At 38.8% G+C, this 26,376-nt stretch overlaps 3 protein-coding genes across 3 annotated transcripts; 1 reads left to right on the top strand and 2 right to left on the bottom strand.

Moving 5' to 3' along the window:
* The first annotated feature begins 265 nt into the window (after positions 1 to 265).
* On the top strand, positions 266 to 2,136 carry ppp1r3c2a (protein phosphatase 1 regulatory subunit 3C2, duplicate a). The gene is made up of 2 exons (XM_069677344.1): positions 266 to 468; positions 950 to 2,136. The coding sequence occupies exons 1-2, from the start codon at positions 455 to 457 to the stop codon at positions 1,953 to 1,955; spliced, it is 1,020 nt and encodes a 339-aa protein (XP_069533445.1). The 5' UTR covers positions 266 to 454; the 3' UTR covers positions 1,956 to 2,136.
* Positions 2,137 to 7,224: 5,088 nt separating this feature from the next.
* On the bottom strand, positions 7,225 to 8,170 carry LOC138605186 (phospholipase A2-like). Its single transcript, XM_069677303.1, has 4 exons — positions 8,122 to 8,170; positions 7,882 to 8,029; positions 7,656 to 7,789; positions 7,225 to 7,374 (listed from the first exon to the last, which is right to left on the bottom strand). The coding sequence occupies exons 1-4, from the start codon at positions 8,168 to 8,170 to the stop codon at positions 7,256 to 7,258; spliced, it is 450 nt and encodes a 149-aa protein (XP_069533404.1). The 3' UTR covers positions 7,225 to 7,255.
* Positions 8,171 to 11,737: 3,567 nt separating this feature from the next.
* Positions 11,738 to 19,611, bottom strand: prkab1a (protein kinase, AMP-activated, beta 1 non-catalytic subunit, a). Its single transcript, XM_069677169.1, has 8 exons — positions 19,561 to 19,611; positions 18,092 to 18,277; positions 17,809 to 17,978; positions 16,884 to 16,977; positions 16,283 to 16,397; positions 15,877 to 16,010; positions 15,057 to 15,125; positions 11,738 to 13,652 (listed from the first exon to the last, which is right to left on the bottom strand). Exons 2-8 carry the CDS (start codon positions 18,239 to 18,241, stop codon positions 13,575 to 13,577), a joined length of 810 nt encoding a protein of 269 aa, XP_069533270.1. The 5' UTR covers positions 18,242 to 18,277; positions 19,561 to 19,611; the 3' UTR covers positions 11,738 to 13,574.
* Positions 19,612 to 26,376: the final 6,765 nt, after the last annotated feature.

Here is a 26,376-nt window from a genome sequence, read left to right as displayed (position 1 = left end):
AGTACCAGGTTCTACCGTTACGTCTTTATGTGATATGCATCTAATCTACAGTACATAAAACATGTGGTATTTTCCTCAAAAGGCTTTACCTTCTGTGCAACACTTCTTGAGGGGCTGGACCTAAACTAAGGAGTCTCACTTCATTGGCTTGGCTCTACTAACATGCAAATCTGGTATCAGAAGGTTCAGCCTCATTCCTGAACACAGCACATAAGCTCAAGAGAGAGCAGAGACAGCTCAGATCCTCCATCTTCTCTTTCTTTCTCTCTGGCAGTAATTACTTTGTTTAATTACCACTATAGGTAAACTTTGCATTGAGAATACCATCATCGTTTGTGGTGATGTTGACCACTCATTTTTGGACTCATTGAAGCTGTGAATTCAGTGAGAAGTTTTCTTTTGCATAGCTTCTGGAAGAAGACAACAGACTTGTGGCAACATCTATTTCCTGAAAATGAATTGTACAAGGTAAGTTACTGTGCTAATATTGAACTCTTGCAATAGACCTGTGCTGTTGGTTATAGCATTACACCAAACAAAAAAAGTTTTAATTAATTAATTTTTATAGAAATAAGTGAATGAATAATTTGATAAATCAGTGAAATGTCTTAAATCTTTTTAAATGATGTCTTAAATTAATAAAGATGTTTTTGTTTTTTTTTACTTGTTTTGTTCGATTGTTTTCATGGATTCTTAACTCTTCATTATTTGTTTTCAGTTTTCTTTTGATGGTTTTCTTTCATTTTCATTTGTTGTTTTCAAACCCTTAATTTCCTACTAAGGCTATTTCATAGCTGCCATTTATGAATTGATTGTAAAATTTAATAATTAAAGAACTAAGCTTGGTAAATAAATAAGGACTAGAATACAAAAATACATAACAAAATATGTGGAATACATTGTAACAATTGCTCAAATCAAATTAACACCGTCATGTCTTCCTTCTCAGAGTTCTCAGCGCCCTTGGGAGTCACACCCAGCCAGGTGTCGACCTTGCAATGTGTCTGAGCCTCAGCCAACGTCAGCCTCTGTATGAGCTGCTGTCCATGTCTACTCTGAAGCCCCCACAGCGTAGTACTCAACCAGCTCCCTGTCTGCGAAGGGCTGTCAGCCTTCGCTCTTTGCGGCGCTCCCCTCCTTCAACCTACTCTTCACCTTCGTTGCTGCCCTCCTGCCCTTTGCCCTCAGGGCCTCGCAGCTGTTTCCGCAGGGACAGCGGTGGTCAGAACAAGAAGCGTGTGGTGTTTGCAGATACTAAGGGATTGGCCCTTACTGCGGTGCGCCTGTTTATCCCTGACTCCTCCATCCCTGCTTCTACTCTGATGATGAAACCCTTACCTGTGAAACTGCAAGGCCAACAGTCACTCTCAAACAAACAGCCGCACTACAAGCTGCGGCTTGGTTTCCCTCAGCCAGTGCTGGACATTTCTCTTGCACGTCTGCGAGAGATGCGCGTACAGTTGGAAAGCTGCAACATTTCAGATCACTCCTTGAATGGCAGGGTGCGTGTCTCCCATGTCAGTACTGAAAAGGCTGTGCATGTAAGGGTGACCTTTGACTCTTGGCTGAGCCATCATGACATTCCCTGCACGTTCCTGCATCAGCAGCGCTTTGGGGGTTCTGAGGTGGATGTTTTCGCCTTTGACATTAGCTTACCAAAGAAGATGGATCCAGAGGACAGAATTGAGTTCTGGGTGTCCCTAAGGCCAGGGGCTGGCGCAACACCACACTGGGACGACAACAATGGACAAAATTACAGGGTGTATGTGGAAAAAGACAGAGCTAATGCTAGCCAGGGCAATGCTAACTGCTATTACCCCACACTTTCAAAATATCGACCGCCATCATGGCACTCATATGAGTCCTCAAGTATCCAGGACTACGCTGATCCCCAGTATTTCCAGAATAGCTTATCAAACAGAGTCAGAGCACAGTGGGATGCTGTGTTTGGCTAAGTATCAAGCCCATACCTTCTCAATGGAGCTATGAGAACATGTAAATAATGAGAATATTGTAGCTAATATATATTTTTGAGAGACACAGAGCTTAAAGGGATGTATGAACTTTAAAAATCTACAGCTAACCCACCTGAGCTCAACTACCCTGCTGAAATGTGAATAATATATTTTGCAATAATGGTCTGATTAAACATGTTTTAATAAAAAAAGACCTTTTCATCCTCCTTTTTTACTCTCAAGAACTAAAATCATTTAACAAATCCATCCATTATCTATACTGCTTATCCTATTCAGGGTCACGGGGGTGGCTGGAGCCTATCCCAGATGTCATTGGGTGAGAGGTGGGGTTACACCCTGGACTGACCAGTCAATCAATCACAGGGCTGACACATAGAGACAGACAACCTTTCATGCTCACATTCACACCTACGGCCAATTTAGAGTCACCAATTAACCTGACGAGCATGTTTTTTGGATTGTGGGAGGAAGCCAAAGTACCGCTCATGCAAACTCCACACAGAAAGGTCCACCTTGTCCGAACTGGGGTTCAAATTAGGAACCTTCTAGCTGTGAAGTAACAGCACTAACCACTGCACCACCATGCAGCCCAGTTTAACACTTCCCAATTTACAAATGCAGCTTATACTTGCAGCACTATAATGTGTATTGGTTCATGTAGCATGACACATAAGCCCTACGATACAGGGGCCCTACAGGGAAAGTGAAAACATGAGACTGGCTTTTTGACAAAGAGGAACCACATGTATCAGTACACAAAGAGATATTTTATCCTTAGACCCTTTAGAACTCTTAGCTAATAACCTATTTTCTCTTTACAGACTGAATAAACTAAACAATGGTCTTGGCTCGTGAGGTACTTTCACAGATATTATTTATCTTGGCTCAGACTCAGATTTCAGGCGTACCTTTTCATGAGGTACGTCATGCATACCAGACGGGATAAGTCAACAAACAGACAGGTCCTCTGGGCACAGTGGCACACATGATTCGCAGGGGAGAGCCAGTTCCAAACACTCCCCTACCTGTGGTCGAAAGTGGAATAACACGCTGAGAATTGTTTCGTCTTGTTCTGAACATGATTGATTTGGTAAACAGAGTGTAACTATGGCATCACGTGGGCCTGCATGTACTCTGGAGAATGTGTAGGCCTGTGATTACAAGCAAGGGTGGAGTCATCATTAGATACTGTGGCTGCCACAGTGAGAAAATCTCTGTCTGCCTCTGATTTTCCACCCCTTCTTAGTCATGTTTCGGTTAGACTTGTTCCTTTCTTTTCTCTGACTCTCTGTCCTGGATCATCGCCAAATTCAAATTGCTACCTCTGAGTGACAAAAGCGTCGCATGTGAGCGTTCAACATGTTTATACACCTTGTATCCAAAAGCTTGACTTATTAATGAGGTACGGCACTGTTTGGCAAGTAGAAGGTATTAGTCTGCCCCTCTTAACAGCCAATGAATGGTAATCTTAACAAAACATTGGAACAAAAAACCTACAAACAGATTTATAACAGGTTTTTCATCTGAGATTACTATAAATTCCTTTCATGATTCTTAGAAACCATGTGCAACCTGAAATCAGATTTGAATACTTGACCATTTGGAATTTGTAATTCAGGAGGAGCTGCATTTAAAGCTGCAACCAACATTGCAAACGAGGTCATATGTTAAATTACCTTTCATTCTAATGTATTTAACCCTTTAATTAGTATGTTTTATTGAGATCAAGCCCTGAATAGAGAACAATATAAGACTAATTAGAATAATCACAAATGGTTTATAAGACTAGCAAAAATAGGAGCCAATTATAGGCCAACAGTCAGGGCGTATACCACACACCTGCAATGAACACGGTACGAATCAAGCCAAGGGCCGATGGTGCAAGTCATTGCTTTCTTCTTCTCCCTTGAACCCTGTGTAATTCAATACTGTCCTATTTAATAAAATGCCCCAAAATTAACAGTTATGGTGGATCATAAGGGCCCCACAGGGGAATGAGTACATCTCTTAACTTTTTTTGCAGTTCAATGCGGCAGCAGTGTGCATAAACCAGATTTTCCCACTTCATAGTGGTGAGCGGGGTTGAATTGGGAACTACACGTGTCCTTTTTTGTCTGGATCAGCCCCATAACCCCCGCAGCACAACACAACATATCCACCAGGTCTCAACAGGATTTATTGTACAGAGTTTTCCAATGGTGCTAACACTCAGTAACACATGATGTCATGTCTCATATGTATTTTTTTGCAAAGCACTGCCACACTTTTGCCATGTTGTTCAGAAAACCATAGGGCCCTTTTCATATTAACATGTAACACAGAGTGATATGAGTTCACTTTCCTCCCTGTGCAATCACTGTTTGGCCATTAAGGTGTGGGTTATGTTTGGACCTGGCTCAATGTGATGCATGACTAGGTGCTCTACTTCTAGCAACCTCATCAACAGCAAAAAATATTTTATTTTCTGTAATTTTGTCAGTTTTCCAGCGGCAGTCACATCTGGTTGATGACCAGCAGCCAGCTACCAGCTGCTGGAGCTCACAGTGTTGGTTCTCAGTGTTGTCTGAACAATAGCCTGAAGACAGATCCAGTGGGCCGCAGCCACAGCTGAGATCACAGAGAGACAGCTTCTGGGAGCCAAATTATGTCAAAAGCAACAGCGATTTCTTCTATGACCATCTGGTGCCCTGGTAGTTGTGTGTTATTGCTGGAAAGAGGAACAAAAAAATGTAGAAAGTAGAAGTAGGCTCATTTGTTTGTTGCTGTATGCCTAATTCTGCCCACAAGAAGCTGAAGACTACTCCATGTTCTGACTGAAAGCATTCCTGTTTTCTTCCAGGCAAGTTTTAATTTCTCCATACACTAAAATAGATTTATAGCAAAGAAAGCCATGACATTATGACAGATAACTTGCTATATAGCTAGCCTTGTGTTTGTTTCTACCTGTTAAAAGGAACATATAAATATTGTTCTTTAATCATAAAAATCATCTGGGAAATCCGAGTCAAGTCCACAAGGTTTAATTATGATAAAAATAAGCTGAGCTTTAACTCTCTATCATCTGTAAGTTCTCATGTTTTGTACCCAGGTTTTAGAGGGTAAGATATTTCTAAAACTTGGAACCAAATGATCAATACATTATTATGAATTATGTTGAGCAGTGCAGCTTTCCAAGTGATTTCTTTGTTGTGTTGTATTGATGTATGAATGTCTTCTTCAACTATTTACTTTAAATGATTAGAGAAGCTGTTTACAGTAATTGTAAATATGTACAGTAACGTCACTGCAGCAAATATCGTTAGACATTTAAGCAGCAAAACTAAAAACTGTTTCAATCTCTTTTAGCATCTTTAATAACATTCTGACAGCTCTAATGGATGTCAGGACAGGTTTATAATGAGGACTGTGTGACGTGGGTAAGACCGCGCCTGGGAGATACACTCATCGTTTCTGCTGCAGCGCGATCACTGCAGGTGTCTAATAAACTCTAAAATACCTGCAACCCACCCACTATTAACCAAAATTACATTTTTTAAGACCCTGTCACCAAATCCACATTGACATGACTGCAATCTGCGCATCACCATAACACACCCAATGCTGAATACACGTATCTACAAATGTACAGTGACAGTAACGTAGCTGTACATAAAACTTTGGTTTAATTAATATCACACATCATCCAAGTATGCGGATATTCTTTTTGTGCACTTCCAGGTAGCTTTCTAACATGTGATGTATAATCTTTAAAAGCAAACCGCACGATTCGTGGAGCCGGAATTGTTGCTGAACAAGACGGCAAGTAATCGCGCCTGCAGGAAATTACAATAAGTAGGTCAGAGTCCTCCTCTCCATCTTCCAATTCCGAATGCAGTCAATGCACGAGTCAGAGTCCAAGTCCAAGTCGAGTCACGAGCCCTGAGTCGGACTTGAGTCCGAGTCCTGGACTCAAGTACTACAACACTGCAACAGGTTTCTTTTCTCCTTACTTGCCTCTGGCTTCCATACTGTTAGCATTTCTGCATGGTAATATTGATGTTGCTCAAGGCGGGTTAATAAAGCATTGCACGGTTGTTTTGTATACTGTAAACCTACATGCATATACATATTGCACTACATTTGGTCGGCTGTGGCCCAGTGGCAGTCGGTCGTCTCCCAGTCGGAAGGTAAGCAGTTTGATCCCTGACTGCTACAGTCTACACATCGAAGTGTCCTTGGGACACTGAATCCCAAATTGCTGCATATGTCCTGATTGGAGAATGGCATAGTACCCTCTGCCATCAGTGTGGGAATGTGACATGTAGTGTAAAAGCCCTTTGAGTGGTCTAAAAACTAGAAAAGCGCTATTTAAGTGTAGTCCATTTACCATTTACTCCATTTACATGTCAGTCAGGATGAGAAACTGGTCTCAAAAAAAGGTTTTAGGTAATAGTGGTGACATAAATTCATAGGTTTTTATATTGTGGTATACTATTCAGGTTTTCCTATAAATTAATAGATAAGTAACTAAAATAACAGTTAATTACCTGAAAGGTGTATCGTGTTGTAATGCACATAAAAACGTTATGGTTTTTCATCAAATAACCATCTGGCAATGTAATGAAGTTCAAAGTTTACATGGTCTTAAATGAGTGTAACACATTCTAAAAGAAATAACAAGTCACCTCCAACTACAATCGACTTGCTTTAGTCAACATACATAGAAATGGTTACAATAAAAATACAAAAGAAACCTAGAATTATAGTTAGTTTACATCATGTCTGGTCCACATTAAAGGGTTTGATCATCTATAAAGTGCCCTCACAAGTAATTGCTGACTGGTTTATTTATCAAAAAAAAAAAACACCGTAAAATGATATAAAGTCCATAATGACTCAAGACAACCATAAAAGCAAGCAAAAATATTACTGGTTAAATGTAATTTCTAGGCGGATTTATTTTTATGATTTGTGTGACAGTTGACACACACAACATATCAAATGGGAGAGTTTATGCTTTACTGTACTAAGAAAAAGTAAGACTGTAGTGCCCTCTATGGTAACATTTGTTGAGTTACCCTTTCATAATTAGCCATCAGTAAAGAGCAGATGATGAAATAAGAGATGCAGAGCTAATTGTGTTTATTACCAGGACAACTTCACAATTACAAACATGTGAATAATGAATGAATAATCTTAACAAGCCAATTATTCCTCAACAATTTGGGTTATTTTCTCAAAACAACACAAAAATTAACATCCAAGCATAAATTTATAATTTCTTACTGAGGTTTGGTTTTTTACTGACATTGGTCACTAGGCAGATGCTCGTGCTCTGGGTTCCAAGTAGATCTGGAAAAACACTCGGCGGCTTTCCTGTCGCACTCACAGATGAACATCTCACATTCGGTGTTAGCGTCTACAGAAGAGAAAGTAGAGAGCAGCCTGTGGTTACCAAGAGGCCAACAACCATTACTTTCAAGTTTAGAACTGTAATTTTTTTTCTTCATCTTCCTTAAATACTCCTAAATGCCAAGTCAATAGAATTTTAAGTTGTATTTCACCCCAGCTACAATTACCTAAGACGACACCAAAAACTCCAGTGATGGATAAGGGGTAAACACATATTATTGCAGGTTTATGAGCAAATGATCAAGGTTAAAAGTCAAGTGAGCAGAAAAACAGATTCTGTGTACTTACTGCCACAGGTGACCTTCTTGTTTGCCTCGTCACAGCTGTAGTCGTAGAACTCGGTGTAAGGATTGTCGATGATGGGCCAGCACTCTGGGTGCTGCATGGCATCACTGTAACACTGGTCATGCACTTCGCAGCACCTGTGGGTCATACAAGACAAGTCAAACAAGACAAATTTTATAACTGCCTGTGAAAGATCTTTTTTTCCCCTTTAATGTGGCTGAATCATGACCTATCAAGATCATCCACAGGTTTGCCGGAGCCTCCTTTCCCACAGAAGCAGCCATAGTCGGCGTAGTCAAAAACAGGCCAGCTATCAGGCATCACACACAGGATCATGTTTCTAAACTGGTTGAGTGCCTTGTAGTCCAAGGACTGGGCTGAAATAACAAAAAGGCACAATCAGAAGGCTATTTATAAATTCACAAAAGACACACATGCAGATAAACAGTTCTGTTTAAGTTGTACTTACCAATAGAGAGGCTTAAAGCCACAAGAAGCAGAGTCTGGAGGGTCTTCATCCTGTGAGTAGGAGGGCAAGTTGCAGAGGAGCACCCACTCTAACATCAGGCACTCTTTATATATCAAGTCTGAGACCTTGGGATCTGCCCTGTCAGCTGTTCACACATTAAAAGGTCACAGGACTCATAATGCAGGAACTCTGAGATTCTTACCCAAACTAGCATATGTAAAAGCAGGTAAAAATTCTCACACTTTGTGAACATCTCAGAACTCTGTGAACCCTCACTCCTGTTTTAGATATGTTTTATCTACACACTCATTCAGGCTTTGGAGTTAATGATCAAAGTGTTGTAGCGCAAAATATACAAATAGGGCTACAAGCTATGAAAGACTCATGAACTTGTTTTTATTTGGTTTTCTGAGTTAGGTTTGGAAGAACTGAGCAGCAGAGAGCCCTCAGCTAACACCATACGGATAAATTGGACTATCAGGCCTTATCATCCAACATCAGTAGCTGACCTGTGTAATACTCTTGAAAAGATTGAAAAAAAAATCTCTGCTGCCAGATTCCAAAATCTTGTTGAAAACCTTCTGAGAAGAGCCTAGGCTGTTATAGAAGCATATTACCGCCGCTTATTTTTGAATGAGATGTTCAACAATCTCAGGGGGTTGTTATCAGTGTTTTAGTACTGGAGATTGCCCTTGATTTGGAGACGGCTCTCAGGACTAGTCTTGGTCTTGTTTTGGAATAAGCTGCATTTGTACTCTGTGGTGTCTCTGTGTTGTTTTAGTCAAAGGGGACTTAGGGTTTTTTCAAGAGCAGTCAAAACTACAACTGTAGGTATATCACCAAATTGCATTATCTGATTTATAACATTACTACTGTGATTTGATGGAAATCATCCTGTTTCAAATGCAATCAGTAATTTGACTCATAGGCAACTTTATATGGTAGTAAAGAGGAATCTTCAATTAAAAACTATGCATGATCGTATGGGAATAGATTAATAATTTAAGTTTGCATGTTCCACATTTGATTGTTAGTGGGTCATGCAGTGCAGGACTTACACTGGTCAGGACTTGGACTTGACTCTGCCTCACTTGTAAGAAAAGGTTGAGAAACCCTGGTCGGTGCGTGAGAGTACATGACACATAATGATGTCTATGAATGTTTTATTTAGAAGTCATACGTGTATTGCCACAGATAAAGGGAAAAATCACTATTGAGTGTACAGCTATTTAGAAATGAATTATTTTGTAATACCTCTAAAAAATTGACTGATAGAATCCCTATGTCCAATAAAGAGATGAATTTGAGGCCAAATACAGCCTGCGAATTTCCCCACGTGGATTTATAAAGTATTTCTGATTCTGATTCAAATAAAACTGCCCTAACATACTGTATGTACAAAAGCATGGAAGCTTTGACTTAAATGCCGATGATGTGATGATAGGTAGGGAGCGAAGTTCTCTTTGGTATAAGAACCACACATTGGCTGTGTAGGAGAATGTTTTAGATTGTCCTTCAAACCTGTTAATTTGAAAGCGATGTTTACTGGTTTATATTTTGCATCAAACCATATAACTCTGAGGGTGATTGTATTTGGTAAAAGGATGGATAACATGGATGCAATAATATTTAAAATGTTATCTGATAAGATGTAATACAAAGAACTGTTAGACTTAATAACCATTATAATGATGATGCTTTGAATCATTCCTCTTTAGCATTGTCACTCGAATGTTTGATATGAAAAATCTGTTATACTGTCATATTTTCTACTTAAATTGTAATTAATATTCTTCTTTTCATGTAGTTACTTGAATTTCAGCTTTGGGAGATAAATGCTTTGAACTGTTATTTCAATCAAGATTATGTTATAAGCTACCTGGTTCGTCATAAAACTGGTATAGACTAATTTCCTTTATAAATCATTGCAGGAGGTCCCCAAGTTGACTGTGAGTCAAAGCAAGCCATTGCCTTCAATACATGGACTTCAGCATGTCAGAATGATGCCGACTATGCAGAAATACAGTACTGTGCAAAAGTTTTAGGCAGGTGTGAAAAAATGCTGTAAACTAAGAATGCTTTCAAATTATTTTTTTTTATAAAATCAAATCAAATCAACATTCGGTGTTACTACCCTTTGCTTTCAAACCAGCATCAATTCTTATAGGTACACTTGCACAAAGTCAGGGATTTTGTAGGATTATAGTCAGGTGTATGATCAACCAATTATACCAAACAGGTGCTAACGATCATCAATTTCACATTTAGGTTGAAACACAGTCATTAACTGAAACAGAAACAGCTGTGTAGGAGCAGCTAACTCTGCAGCCAAACTCTGCTACCAAGGTGAGGTTGTGGAAGACAGTTTCATGTCACAGGTCACACACCATGGCAAGATTGAGCAAAGCAACAATACACAAGGTAGTTTTATTGCATCAGCAAGGTCTCTCCCAGACAAAGAGTTCAAAGCAGACTGGGGTTTTTAAAATGTGCTGTTCAAGCTCTTTTGAAGAAGCACAAAGAAACGGGCAACATTCAGGATCGTAGACGCAGTGGTCGGCCAAGGAAACTTAGTGCAGCAGATGAAAAACACAGCTTATTTCCCTTCGAAATTGGAAGATGTCCAGCAGTGCCATCAGCTCAGAACTGGCAGAAACCAGTGGGACCCAGGTACACCCATCTACTGTCCGGAGAAGTCTGGCCAGAAGTGGTCTTCATGGAAGAGTTGCAGCCAAAAAGCCATACCTCTGACATGGAAACAACTATGCACGAAAACATAGGAAGTGGGGTGCAGGAAAATGGCAGCAGGTGCTCTGGACTGAAGAGTCAAAATTTGAAATATTTGGCTGTAGTAGAAGGCAGTTTGATCGCCGAAGGGCTGGAGAGCGGTACAAATAATGAGTGTCTGCAGGCAACAATGAAGCATGGTGGAGGTTCCTTGCAAGTTTCGGGCTGTATTTCTGCAAATGGAGTTGGAGATTTTGGTCAGGTCAGGTAATGGTGTCCTCAATACTGAGAAATACAGGCAGATACTTATCCATCATGCAATACCATCAGGGAGGCATATGATGGGCCCAAATGTATTCTGCAGCAGGACAATGAGCCCAAACATACAGCCAATGTCATTAAGAACTATCTTCAGCGTAAAGAAGAACAAGAAGTCCTGGAAGTGATGGTACGGCCGCCACAGAGCCCTGATCTCAACATCATCGAGTCTGTCTGGGATTACATGAAGAAACAGAAGGATTTGAGGAAGCCTACATCCATAGAGATGTTTGGAACAACCAGCCGAGTTCCTTCAAAAACGGTGTGCAAGTGTACGCAGAAGAATTGATGCGGTTTTGAAGGCAAAGGGTGGTCACACCAAATATTGATTTGATTTAGATTTCTCTTCTGTTCATTCACTGCATTTTGTTAATTGATGAAAATAAACTATTAACACTTCCATTTTTGAAAGCCTTCTTAGTTTACAGCATTTTTCACACCTGCCTAAAACTTTTGCACAGTGCTGTATAACACACTTATGCTATGTTATAAAAACAAATGTCAGTTAAATGACCTATATAGTTTGAGCTTAAGCAAAAGAAAAAAAACAAACAGCATTTAATTTGTCACTAAATCTTTATTAGAAATGTCTCTTTAAATGGAAAAGAACTACACACCAGCATGGTTCAAATGGTCAACAATATTATACATAATACTGCAATTTATTTGAAAGAATAATATTTTTGCATCAATAAATAACTAATATTGTAGTTCTGACACACCGACAGAGCAGAATTAACACAAACACATGAGAACTTTGTTGAGAGATTGTCAGACTCTTCTGATCCATAGTCCATAGAACAAAAATAATTAACATCAGGGTTTCATTGTTAATGGCAAGATACCTTATTAGAATATGAAACATAGATGTGAATATATGCTACATGTCACAATGTTAACTTAAAATACATTTCAGCCCTTCAGACTTATAAGAAATATAATTTTGCTCTAAACAATGAGGTTGCCTTTAACCACAGACAATCGAGTCAACTCTTGACTGAAATGGTCTTGTCTACAAGACTGCATCTAGCTATAAAAAAGGGACTGTTTGACACCAAATGAAAACACATCATCAATCACAGTAAAAAAAAAAATATACATCAGTAAATACTTCAAAAAATGATAGAAATGATATATTGTGCGTGGAGTGATTATAAATAAAACTCTTATTTCTCAAGATAAACAAGAAAACGATAACAGTGAGAAACTACTGCAGTGCATTTTTTCTTTTTTTGACCTTTTACATTCACATTCTTGATTGTTCCGCTGCTGTCTTCTCAATCATGGGAAACACTACAGCGACCTCGTGTATCTGAGGGTTGTCAGATTTTTACCTGGTTTACCAAATCCCTTCATAACACTTATGTCTGTTTTAAAACCAGACAAGTCATAGAATCCTACCTTATTATTACTGCCTTTTTATGTCTACTAAGCAAAGAGTGTACTGTTGAAAAGGTGAAATCAGTGAAACAATAAAGGCAGAGTATGTAGGATTGTGGTAAATGAGTGACATTTATCATCCTGAATAGATGTGTATAATAACTGGATATACACTGAGTGTACAAGATATAATCTCAGAGCCTCTTAGAAGCGAATATTAAGTTGACCGTGGCTTTTTTAGTTTGAGTTAAAAGTATAATCTCAAAGATTTTCTTTTAAATAAATATCTCTCACTATCTATCGCCGAATCAGAAAACACAATGGCGATTGAGCCTATGGCCCACTGATGAAAGCCTTTGCACTATATAGTATTATTATGGACTGGGAGTCTGTGGCGACATTCACAAGGGAAGCGTTTACCATCACCCAGCAGTGGTCGGTCTGCCACAGAGGGTAGGCGGAGCTAAGCGGCTGCTTTTCCAGTCTCTGCAAGTGTTTCGAGTAAACAGTAATCTGCTATGGCTGAAAAAACAAAAAAGGCTACACATACAACTTCAAAAATAAGTGAAAACTCAAAGGTAAATAAAACAAATTTGACGCTCAGATGAAGGGAAACAGTCTAAAAAGGAAAGCGGCCGTCAGCGAGGAAAATCAAATCAAGAGTTACAACAGTAACAAAGGGAGCCAGCCGTGGACGTTGAGTTAAATTGGGAAGTGTGCTCTCATAATTACCGTGAATCACCACAGGTGCTGCCAAAGAGAACTAAACTGAAATAGAAGTGGTCAAACGTCAACTTTCTGGACACTGTGTGCGGCAAGTTTAGGATGGATAAAGTAATGTCACCACTTAAAAGACCTCTAAAAGCAGATTTGTACCCATTCAAGTCAGGATGTGGATTTAGCAGGTGAAACTCATGACCTGGATTTACCTTCTCTCTTCATTTAAAGAAGGAACAGGCAGAGCTCATATTTTGTACACTCAATGTACGGTTAACAAACGTGGACAGGATTAAAAAGTCTGTCTTCACTCAGATCGGTTTGTATAGTAAGGTGGTGACGTACTTCTTCTTGTAACGATGTGTCGCACTGAGCACCATCACTCCATCCTGTGCAAGAAAAAGTATCGGAGGAAAAAATTACTTAGAAAAAACTGACTTATAATGTTAATAATGAAAACATGCTTACAGCTTAGACACAAGTGGGCCAATGTCAACAATAGTATCAGTCAAACCATGTGCCGTCGACATAGAGTCAACCATACAGATTAGCAGAAGGGCCACCCACTAATCTCTACAATGTGCTCCAGCTCGACTCACTAATCCTCAGCAACAATCAGGCAATATAATGTACATGTACTGTTTTGCTGTTCTTATTTTCATTAAGAGACAGATCTGTTGTGTTATCCAGCTGCAAAACATGTTGCTGCTATCAAGCAACTATTATTGAAAACTAAACTTCCCATTAAAGCACAACAACTTTTTAAGAGAAAAATTTAATTCTGATTAACTTTAAAATACACTTCAGTAGTGTGTCCTCCATCTCTTCTATTGAAAGCTCTTTAAAACAAGATCAGCGCCTTTATGAACAAGATATATGGGTATTTATACTGTATATCAACAACATATTTGATTCTGATTACTGTTGTAAGAAAAACTTGTTTGAAAAAAGTGTGAACCTTTCCTCTAAAAGGTCTTTGATAGTGATCAACTGGAGGGCTATTACTGTAAGCAACAACAGAAGGTGCAACATTTTGATGAAGGTCAGCAGCTCATTGTAAGGAAATATGATTCACTACTAAATATTAACATTTTTTTAACACTTCTTTGAGCTATTAAAAGTGGTCCTACAATCAGTGTTGATTTTTGAATTTTCAGAGATACCTGGAACACTAACAGAGCGAGCAGAGAAGCGTGCTGTTACAAAATAACCAGTGCCTTTATGAAAACAAGAATGGTCTCATTTCCAACTTAAAAGGGTATTTTTTTCTTTTCCATGAATACAATGTATCATTCTATCTGTTACCTGTGAAATTGTTTGATCACAGTTACAAAGCTATCAAACATGACAAAGAAAAGTCAATAACTGGCTGTCTGACCAGTTTCCAAGTGATGTGGAAAATTCTACATGGAAATCTACGTGTGAACTCTTCATGTAAGATATGTGTTTGTCCTGTTCATTCTGACACTGCTGTTTCATTCATATTCAACACGCAGTTTGTTTTTCCAGTCACAATGTGTAGAGAAAAAAAGGCAATAATCTTCAGCTTTAGCTTTCCTCGTGCCAGCTTATCATTGTCTGCACTCAAAAGATACACTGTGTTCCGCAAGCAATGTGCAAGCTTCCAAGCAGCTGCAGTGGCTCACAGTTTGTATTATAAATGCTAACAAAGCTGGTCATTTCTCAAGTGTCACCACAAGTTTTCCCACATCTCAGCAGCCATGTGGTCCTTTAAAAAAAGCCAACACAAACATTCCTTTTTTTGGTGTGATGCACTCAACGTGAGAACTTACCTTGATGGAAAGAGCGTAGAGGTGATTGAGCATGACATGGTTGGGTTCTGGGAGTAATGCAGGGTCACACTGAATAAAAAACAAAAGTATATATTTTTTCATCATTTTCTTATCATTTTTGTTTTTGATTAGTTGTTGCACATAACGTGACTTGGGGCAGGGTTTCTCAAACTTTTTAGGGCCAGGGACCCCTTACAGGGGACAACTTTTTTCAAGGACCCCCTCATAATCGTAACACCAATTAAGCATATGCTTACTACCATTTGCACTCTTAGATGCCATTGGAACTATTTGTATTGTAAACTTATCAACCTAAATACGTCAGACCTGTACTACTACTGTACTACCTACTTTCAATTTCAATGAATCATGTTAATACAACATATATAATTTAAAAGAGGTAATTTTATTTAAATTGCTTGTGGACTCAACTAGACAGCATTTATACTAAAATTTACATTAGCAAGACAGCTGCAGGAACAGTTCGTTGCGACCTGAGTGAGTTGAGTGATTCATGACAGTTTGACGTGATGTGTCAAGCTAACGTGGGTGGGAGACATGCAGTTTTTAATGATACAGCACAATTTTATAATTTATTATAAATGTTATATAACTATTTTCGTGGACACCCAGGCTATGGTTCACAGACCCCACTTTGAGAACCACTGGCTTAGGGAACAGACCATGTTTAATACCTAGTTACTTCGTTAATAGTTATATTGCTTTTACAAAAATAAAAAATGTTTATTCAAAAATAATTAGACAATTGAAAAAGCTGTCAGTGGTATTAGCCTCATTTAATTGTATTTCAGCTACTTACAGAAATTCCAGTGTCTTTGTTGAGGATGACCTGTAGCAGGTGAGGTGGGAGTATGGGCGGAGACTTAAACTTCTCTTCCTGTTTAGGAACGTATGCATCCTGATGATAAGGCCCAGGAGGAGAGCTGGAGAGGTCTAATGATAGATGATAGATAGGTATAGCAAGATTTGGAATAATATGACTATTCTGTTCACACACAAGCAGTGACAAATGTATTATCAACTCAAAGATTGTAGTACAGTATGCAATATGATGTCCACCAATTATGGCTAGACTTTGTGACAAGTCAAAAGAGTCATCAAATATAAAGAAATAACTTTTTACACTCTTTCCCATAGCAGCCTCAAACCCTAAACAACAGTGAATCTAACAGGGCCGACATGAAAAGGCAGTTGTCAATACTCACCTGACATGTCAGAGCATTTCTGTGAGTCTACCATCAGAGCATCAAACACCTCAAAGTCAGTTTTCTTCACCTGGATGATATTATTGACTGTCCCCAGCTGACTTGTCACAACTGGCTGTAAAGAAACCATTAGACAGTCAAAGTCACACCAAAAGCCCAAAAGATAAAAGCTGCCAGACACAATATAACTATTTTTTAAAAATCCCCTCAAGCAAGAAAGAAAATAAATTGTTCAATCAATTTTGTCAGGTTAACACTGAATAAGCAAGTGTGTGTAAGCATGTTTTGTGTATTTTTCCTATTTGTTTTTTTACACCATATAGTGAGTTTTGGTCTCCCTCAGATTACTGCTGAATAAAATATAAAAAACTCATAATGTATACTTGTGGATATTTACTACTGGTATTACTACATACTTTTAATGGCTTCATTCCATTTATGGCTCTATTTAAAGAAGAAGATGTAGAGGAAATTCACTGGCAGAAAATACCCAGTAGGCCTCTCATGAAAATCATTAATAAAACATCTTTTCTAGTTCCACTGTGAGCTGAAAGAGGTTGTTTGACAAAGGTCACATTTCAGTGTGATAATAGTTGCTGACCTCAGCTGGGTCGTGGGTCCACTGGCCATCCACATAAAACTTGTACTGGTGCTCCCCTTCAGGTAGGTCGACAATGGCAACAAAGGTGTTCTGACTTTGACAGATGACAAGAGAGAGCATTTGGCACAAAGGTGAGTTAACACAGTACTTCTCTTTCAGTCTTTAACCTCATCAATAATATGTATGTCCTCTTACATGACAGCTGAATTTAAATAGTCTGACTCACAGTCACTTTGGCTGTGTTCAGACAAAATGCTAAGCAATTTTTTTCCTACCGGTACCCAAGCAAGTTTGACTACCAAATAATTTGTGAAAGCTGTAGTGTCTGGGTTTCTAAAATGACCAAGGCACACACAGATCAGTCAATTTCCACACCTTCTAAAAGAACTGTGTCTGGATAAACTCTGCTTAAGCTCCAAGCTTCTTGGGATTGACCAGTGCTAAGTTTGATAAGCTGTTAGCTTTGTCAGACTGTGCTCTGCTTGGTACCAAAAACCTGTTGGATGTCACAAAAATGTGAAGCACCTGTCCATCCATCTCCAGAGAAGTTCAGTTTTACTGTATCAATGCAGTCACAGGTCTGCTGTTATCTGGCTTACTTCTGTGCTATGAGCCCAAAGTAATAGATTGAAAGACTATCGAAAAATTATGTACCGTAAATTATATATATATTATTAAATTATTTTCTTCATATCTGGTCTGAAAACACTTCTAGAGAAAATGTGGGTGTCAATTATTTTTTTCCTTTTATCAAACAACCAGTCCTTTAATGAAAAATAATCTTAACAGTTGAAAATGACTGTTCTTAGGTTAAAGAGAAACCCTTCTTTCAAAAGAGCTAATAACAAATAAAGAATTATAACTGACAATAAAGTCACAATACACTGAAAAAACTAAATTCCTAAGAGTTTAGAAGCCCCCTTACCTTCTAATAAGTGGAATCTTGTTGGCCCAGTTGTTAAAGGATCCAGAGAGGAAGACCTCCTTGCCATCACCAGTCCATCGAAAGACTGTTGGTCGGTCTAAAGTTGGCCCTTTGTCGTCTGCTTCTAAGTCTTGCTGCCATGCAAGGAACTCCTCTTTCTCTAAAGGAGCCTTGAATACCCATTAAAGAACCAATATTAATAACCTAGTGTATAAAGGGTACAGGCATAACCATTTTGGAAACAGATAGCCTTAACAGTCAATTAGAAATCACCACAACTTACTTTCATGTCTTCACCATGAAAAATATCTGCATCCTCTGGGCTGTCCATTAGGATTTTGGGCCTTTCTCCCTCCTTGTTTCCTCGGCTGTCCCTCCGCTGAGCCTTCTCCCCCTGGCCCATGGCTGCCCTCTCACTGCTCGTATTCCCCATTGCTTGTTGTTCTTCTTGAGAGCTGTTACGAGGTCACTGTGAGAAGGAGTTTTGAAGCCAACCAGAAACTTAGAAGAGAGCACAAGATCTTAATTTTTTTTAGACAAGGTATTTAATCATTAATAGCTGCTACTGGCAACTATAGTTGCTTTTAAAGACCTCATCAGTCAACTGAGATAATAGTCTTTACACCTTGGACACTAAAATTCCTTTCTAGAATGATTAACAATAGAGTACAACAGAAGAATACGTTCTCAACTCAACTCAAATGTGCAGACAGCAATGTACAAGCAGCAGAGGGTCACAACTATACAGAAGGACATGACAGGTTTTTACTCTACACTAACAGCTGAATTCAACAGTTCTTTGCATTATACGGTTTAATAAATAAAACTTACTGTGTTAGCATGAAACATAGTTAATGACAAAAGAACCTTGACAAAATGGGTCATACGGTAATGGATTACCTATTTCCCGGAAGTTTTAAGTTCGTGCAAAATGACTTTCATGTCATTGTCAAATTAAATGAAACCAACAGAGATGACATTGAAAACTACAGCCAGCTTTTATTAGATGTGGAACTTGTGCTGTCTAAAAACAACAGGATTTTTTTGCTTTGCTCTTTTTTTTCCGCAATCTTCTATTCAATTATTAACTGGAAATTATTACAGAATGTGTCACTTAAACTTCTTCTAGGGTGAAAGAGAGTGAAAGAAAACGTTATTGATATGAAGGCTATGAAATAAAAAAAATATACACACTGTGGCTGAAATACACAAAACATGTTAATTCTCCGCCAATTTCTGTTCCAACAACAGTCATAGTGTTCTGACAATATTAGTTTATTAACAATATAAAAATGGATGTAATAGTATGCAGCATAGTTATTAGTATAACGGTCCTGCAGAGCTACGAACGACTTCATATCAACTTTACTAACAGTGATCGCAGTGATGACATTAGCTGCAAAAGATAATGACCCTAACTGAGGCTAACGGCACGTTAGCTCATCTTAAAACTTACTGTACACGAAAATGAGCTCCATATCTAGCTCTTGCGGGGGGTTATCTTGATTCGCGTACACTGAGCGGACGGCAGGAAACTAATCTAGTTTTAGCCAGTGGTACTCAAGTGAGCTAGCGTTACATGGCTCACAATAGCTAACGTTAGATAGCAGCTAGCATCAGGGTGTCATGTAGCCGGCTGTATGTCCTGTTAACCCAAACAGTGCTAATGGCTGCCACATAAAGGGATACGAATTTTGTCAATGAAGGCACTGACTATAAACACCCATTTGAGACATTCGTTCAGCTTTTTACCTAGGAATTTGTTACCGTCGCAGCTGCCCGTGTTAGCTCATGGGACCCTGTAATTCAACTGGAGCAGGAAACAAAACATTTCGTCATGCTAAACAAACCCGCCCCCTTATTTGCGCATGCGCTTTTAATCAATTAGAAAATACACTAACCTTTATTTAAAAACAACTAAATTAATTTACACTTTTATCGTAAAAACAATGTTTATGGTAAAATTGTATTATCAGAATTATTATAATCATGATAACATTTGAAAGTGTAATTGGAGATGTAATTTTATCTACTCGACACTAGATGGAAGCGTGAGTCAAGTACAATGAAGTATACAGTATGACAATACAGCTCTATGCATGTATTGAACCGACAGACAGTAAGCCTTGATATTTAATGTAACAAATGCATTTTTCGTAATACGGTTGTAGACCTACTTCAAGGCAAAGTTGTAATGTACAACTGTCAAATACTGTCTGTCTTAATTAGGTGTGATTATGTCACTTACAGATCTTCATTGTGTATCACTTTTCAAAAATGTAGACAACAAAGAGCAACACAAATTTACTTCAGCATAATGATCAGTGCTGCTATATTTGTTTTTGGCATGGGACAACAAACATAGGCATATTAGGTTGAATTAAACATACATAACAGCATATGTTGTATGTTATAAAGGCCTTTAAATGACGGAAACGTTTGCATTGTTTCTCTAGTTGAAAATAGTCCTGCCACTTACAAGTGATCTTTCAGGTGAGAACAGGTAACTCTAAACTGATAGAAAAAGAAAACACTACAGATTTGTGCAATACTTGACATTTAGTAAGTTGGTTCAGCAATGGGTCATGTGCAGTGCAACCTGCCATTAGCACAAACAGCCTTTAATTGGCCTTTAAATGGCCTTTGAATGTCTATGGATATCTAGCTGTAACAATGCCTTTTCAGGTTACCTTCAAGGACAGATTTTGTTTACTTTGAGTTTGGCAATGCCTCAATTACCACACTCTAGAGAGGTGAAATGAAGCAGCAAATCACTAATCATTATGTTATGCATCACAATCTGCTCATAGGACAATGCCAGTACTCGTGCAGCTGCTGCGGTCACAACTGCCCTGAGCAGTACTGCTTTAAAAGATGGTGTGGATATTATGTGAATATCATTAACATGCAATCATTAACATGCTTCCAATCTAGGTGTACCAGTACAACCTAGATGTGCCAACATGCAAAAACACCTAACTGAGTAGGTAATCAATGTAACACCTGTGCTGGACCAGTTTAAAATGCCTTCTGTCCGTCAATGTTCACATTTCGTAACATTTTCAAGATTTTACTTATTTAAAACCAGCTCAATATTTTAAAACAGTAGCATGTTGTGGTTATTTGATGTTATCAGCATTTCCTACCTTAGCTGCTCTGATTATAGTATAATAGGGGAAAATTGATTCCAGAGTCTTTAGTTCTTTCACCTTGAGCGATAAAGTTCAGCGCTTTGTAAAAGCCTGCCTTTTTTTTGTCAGCAGAGTCATGTTGAGCTGCAACAAAAGTTGAAGCCTTTCTATTCATCTTTGTTTTGTCCCCTCAACACCATTCCCTAACTACACCAATTATTTTAACACAAACTTGCACACAGATTTAATACAGCTAATGATGTTCACCCCCAAACAGCCCTCAACCCCCTCCAGACACAGGAGGCATCAGATGCTAGAGGTTTTGGAACATAACGAGGAGCTACATTAAAAAAGTGTCCAGCAGAGATGTGTGAACTAAAGGGAGGTTGGATTTTACTGGACCATTTAAAAACAAAGGGATCTACATTTAATAGATCTCTATTAGCAAGAATGTCACAGCAGACAGCCCCAAATTATAAGCATGGACAGAGTTGATTGCAGTACACAGATTTCAGTACACGTTGGGTGTTCAATTACAGAGATTTAATTTTTCCCTTCACAGCCTTTATGCCTTGTAATAACCAGCTTACATTGATGGGTTTTCTCAGATGGCTTCTTAACTGGGAAAAAATGTAATTGACACATGTGAAAGTAATTTTGTTATGCAGTTATTTATATGTACATTTCAGTCTTTCATCAAATAAACATTTTAAAATCCAAAAGCCTGAGCATGTTCAACAACTGTCCTGGAACCAGACGGCTGTAATTGGCTCACGTCAGCTTAGGAGACTGAGTGGGCTCCAGTGAAGGAGAAGGCCTGGCGGTTGGAGGTGGGATGTGATGTTTTGCCTGCATGTGTAGGTGGACTTAAAAATGGATTGGAGAGACGGAGTCGGATGGTATGTCAGGTTGTTAGTTTTGATGTTGTGTTGAAATCAGCTGGTTAAGGTCTGAGATGGGGGTGGTTAATCCCTGATAATTGATTTTCAAACACTATCTTTTCTTGTTTTCACCAATTTAATTAGAAATTTCTTTACTGCTATCAGTCTGTCCATGTAGAAAACGTTTCATATCAGACAGGTTATAATTTATCATTTGATATTTTAAGACTTTCCACGACAACCTGAATGTCTGCTTATTTAAGATTTCACTCTAAAGCCAAAAAAAATTAAAGCTAAAGCTCAAACTGAGAGATCCCTCTCAGTCACATTAGAAATCCCGTGTTAGTGAGCAGACCTCATGATGAACTCCGTGATGTGAGTGATGTGGTGACATTTTATTGTGGCTCCATTCTGGCATCACTCCCCAAGAGCCATGACCACTCTGCCTCTGTTGTTTACCAATTCTCCTCCCTGCAGAGTGAAGCTATCACACAACGGCATCCAGCCACACCTCCTCAGCACCTCAGCCAGCAGCTGGCCCTGATACACTCTCTGTAGGACAAGCCAGATAACCTTTATACTGAGCTCCTCTGGATTACACATGGGGGATGATGACTCAGACTCACACTTGTTGCCTTGGCACTCTCAGAGGCTCACATCTGTGCATGCAACACTCAACACACCTGTATTCATACACTTGTTTTTCCTGTGAAAGACTGATTTAAAACCTAAAGTGCTGAAATTTGAACATTATAAATCATCCATGTAGGATTCAAGGATACATTTGATATCATTCTGTTTTCTTCTTCTTCTTCTTTTAAAAACACACCATAAAAATGTATGTCTACAGTACATTTCAACCTGCCAGTGTCCCTAAGCTCATTGGTCCCTACTGAGAATACAAAACTTTGGTTTGAACAGGTTGTATATAAAGGCTCAGTAAACCTGGGTAGTGTAAATACTGTAGATTTTCAAACAGGAAGCAATTGTGCATTTGTTGGGAGCTGTTTTTAGAGGCAGATTAATACACATAAAGTGCCCTAATCAGTATATACAGCAGTAACATTACATGTGTGAATGAGTCAAAACTAATGGAACATGTCACCCAGTGCAACATAATCTAATGGTTCATTAATGTTTTTAAGGTCTATGAGGAATTAACTGTATCTGACTTTGGCTCAATGGACGATACTGGTTAAAGTGATCAATTCATTGTTGGTCTTTGTTGTATTGTTTGGTCTTTTTTTGCCCACCTTATCTTTCAACAGCTTTTAGTCACTTGTAAAAACATGGCACATATTATACAGCAGAAATCTCACAATTTTGTTGTCCTGCAAGTTTTACACTGCCTGCTTGGTCAACTGGCCACACATCTTGTTTTCTACGGTTTACTTAAAGGGGGGGTATTATGCTAATTATAAGCTTCGTATTTCCCTCTGTGACACCTGTGGAGTAACTTAGCATAATTTTTTTCGCACACTGGTGCTCTGTGCAGGCCCTCATACAGCCTCTGCCTGGAACGACTCAGCTCTGTCCCTTTAAGAAACCCTTCCCCAACAAGCCCACTTTCTTCTGACTGGCCAGCTCTCTGAAGCCTGCTTAGTCTGCACTTTGTGACGTCACAAAGTGTGTAGAAAAAACTGTCTGAAACCTGGCATTCACAGCAGCCTGCAGGCTGAGCTGAGGAGCCTGGGGATTACTCCAACATATTTTTACCTACAGTTTTGAAACTTCAGCCACGTTTAGTCTGGACATCCAAAATTGTAAAATTATATATGTCCAAAAGTGTGAAACAGCACAACACCCCCTCTTTAAAGTTTAGATAAACAACATTTTTGGGTTGGTTAATGGAAATTGTCAAACAAACTCACTCATGACTCATGAGTGATACTAAGCACTGCAGATAAAATTATATGTCTGTGCCAAACTTTGTTGTACATTTCTGCTCTTTTGATGATAAATGGTAAATAGTCTGCATTTATATAGAACTTGTAGTCTTCTGGTCACTTTAGGTGTTTACACTACATGTCAGCAATCCCCCATTGGCACTTAGAATCATACACTGATAACAGGGGCTGTCATGCAAGGTGTCTGCTCATCAGGATCTGATTTAATGCACATTGACACACCAGTGGCACAGCCTTTTGGAGCAATGCTGGGCTCAGTATCTTTCCCGAGGACACTTTGACATTGGACTGGAGAAGTTGGGGATCACTTCTTGATTAAATTGATATTCTCAGTCACAATAGGTAAAAGTTTAAGTATGGTGCCCAAGGCTGAATTTCACTTTTTGTATTAGATGTCTTTCTGCCTTGACAAATCATATGCCAAAGATTGAATGGGTGGTGTAAAAGTAAAGAAACTTGGCTAAATGTTTTTTTGAAATGGTAAAATTGGAGGCATACTGTTCAGATAGCCCAATCAACTAAATGGACTCCTTTTAGTTAGATGCAGCAGAGGCTCCACCCTAAACTCCCTCTGGATGTCCTACACCCTAACTATATCTCTAAGGCTCAGCCCAGCCAGGCGTCAGAATGCCCTCACACTAGGTTGCTCGTATCTGCGGTCTTATTCTTTTGGTTACTACCCAAAGCTCATGACCATACAGTATATATAAGGATGTACACGGACTGGTGGTGACGCCCTGCACCCATGAGCCCAACCCAGTGGGAGCGATTCACATAGAAAAGAAAGTCAAACAGACAAATCTCTATTTCTTTTACTCTTTTATGTGCTTCTGTTTTTATACCTAAAAGACATAGACATGCCCTTTAATCAAATTGGCATGACAACTTTATTGTATTAACAATTTTTCAACTTTTTGTTTCAACCCTGCAAAGTAGGCCAGAGACATGAGGCCTTGATCATAAGCTGATAGTCTCCAAAGACATGAAGGCTGCATCACAGGGCTTAAGACAATCTTTCCCTTCAGCCCAGTAATTACTTGGGCTACTTGGGCGGGACAACCTTGCACTAATTCAGAGCTCAAGTTTCACATTTGACTCCGAATTTAAAGTAGCAATTAGCCGGGTCAAGAACACCATCATTGAATCTGTTATGAAACAATTACATAACATCCTCATCTAAACGATTGCCCTCCCACACACGCTCCCTCATTCTTTGTTTCCTTTTATCTCTACTTCCTGTTTTGTCTCTGTGAGTCTTCATCTTTCCACAGCAGACTTTTTCTCTCCCATTCTCACAGTTTGACCTTCAGTTTAACATTCTGAGATGCTGCTGCTGGACTCTGCTGGTTCTATTCCTTGTTTTACTGACACATAAAAACAACGTAAGCTTCAGGGCAGCACAGCTACACCGTCTGACTACAACATGTTTTCCTTTTTCTTTTTGACCAATTTTACTTTTCAAAGCTGGACTAGCTTTGAGGGAGGCCAACACCGCAGACCCTGAAGCGTTGGGTGACCTTTTTGTGGTATGAGCGAAAATCCTTCTAATTTTTAAGGGAAGACAGGTTGCTGTGATACTGTGATTGTCAGGATTCTGTCCTCTTGCTGTAAGCTGGAGCAGACGACCCTCTTGACATACATACTGTATATGTGAGATTATGTGGATAAGATATTCAGGAAAAGCCTTGTGTTCTCTGTGTAATGTAATATCTGTGTTTTCACACTTGATGAAGTAATTTGCCATGCAATATTTTCTGCTCTAGACATTTGGAATAGTTAGCTGAAGGAAATCAAAGTGAGCGAGCTGATAATTGGCTAAATATTTAAAAACTTTTATTGAAACTCTAATTGACTGTTTGCTAATCTCCGCCCCCACAGTTACTGTTGCTACACCTGTCATGTTTTCCTGTCTAGCATTGCACATGTGCAATTTCAAACTGATATTGTGGCAGATTTGCCACATAAAACCCCTTTAATATTCAAAGGAATGGCTCATAAATAAAAACAATCTTTTCAAAGTAAATAAAAACATGCTTTCATTATGAGAATTTTAGCAACTGAATGCTGTTGCTAGCTAGTTGGCTAGCTAATGCAAACCATCAAACTCTAACTCTGACTTGGTTGCAATAGCTGTTTTAGTTTTACATATTTGATTTGTTTTAAAAGAAAAAGGAGATACAGAGATGAATAGCCAATGAGATAGCTAAACTTAACACCATCTAATGCAATTTTTGATGCAGCTAAGAAAAGACCCTCTTAATAGAATGAAAACAGATGTTAAGTTCCATGTGACTACAATGCTAAGCAGCCTCTTGCTACATTAGCAGTGTGGAATAAGTCCCAAAAAAGTGTGACTTAACCTCTCCTTTTTTGTCTAAAGACAATATCTTCTTCTTTAGTGTTTAGGCAATGCGGACTGCAACAGTGAGGACAAGTGCCACTGTTAGCATGCTGTTTATTAGCGCTAATGAGTCATTCAATGTTCTTCTTTTTGTGATAGAATGATGATATGACAATATTTATGATTACATTCAAATTGTAATTATCAATTGAATTTAACAACATTTGTATGTAATGTATGTAATTACAGCTATGGGTATAATATTTATGGCACTGATTTAACCATTTTACACATTACTTTGGTCAAGG

Source organism: Semicossyphus pulcher, unplaced genomic scaffold (genome assembly GCF_022749685.1).
Source record: "Semicossyphus pulcher isolate SPU_LCO1_2020_fin unplaced genomic scaffold, fSemPul1.0.p SCAF_28, whole genome shotgun sequence".
Classification (NCBI taxonomy): Eukaryota; Metazoa; Chordata; class Actinopteri; order Labriformes; family Labridae; genus Semicossyphus; species Semicossyphus pulcher.
This window is presented reverse-complemented; position numbering and strand designations above follow the sequence as displayed.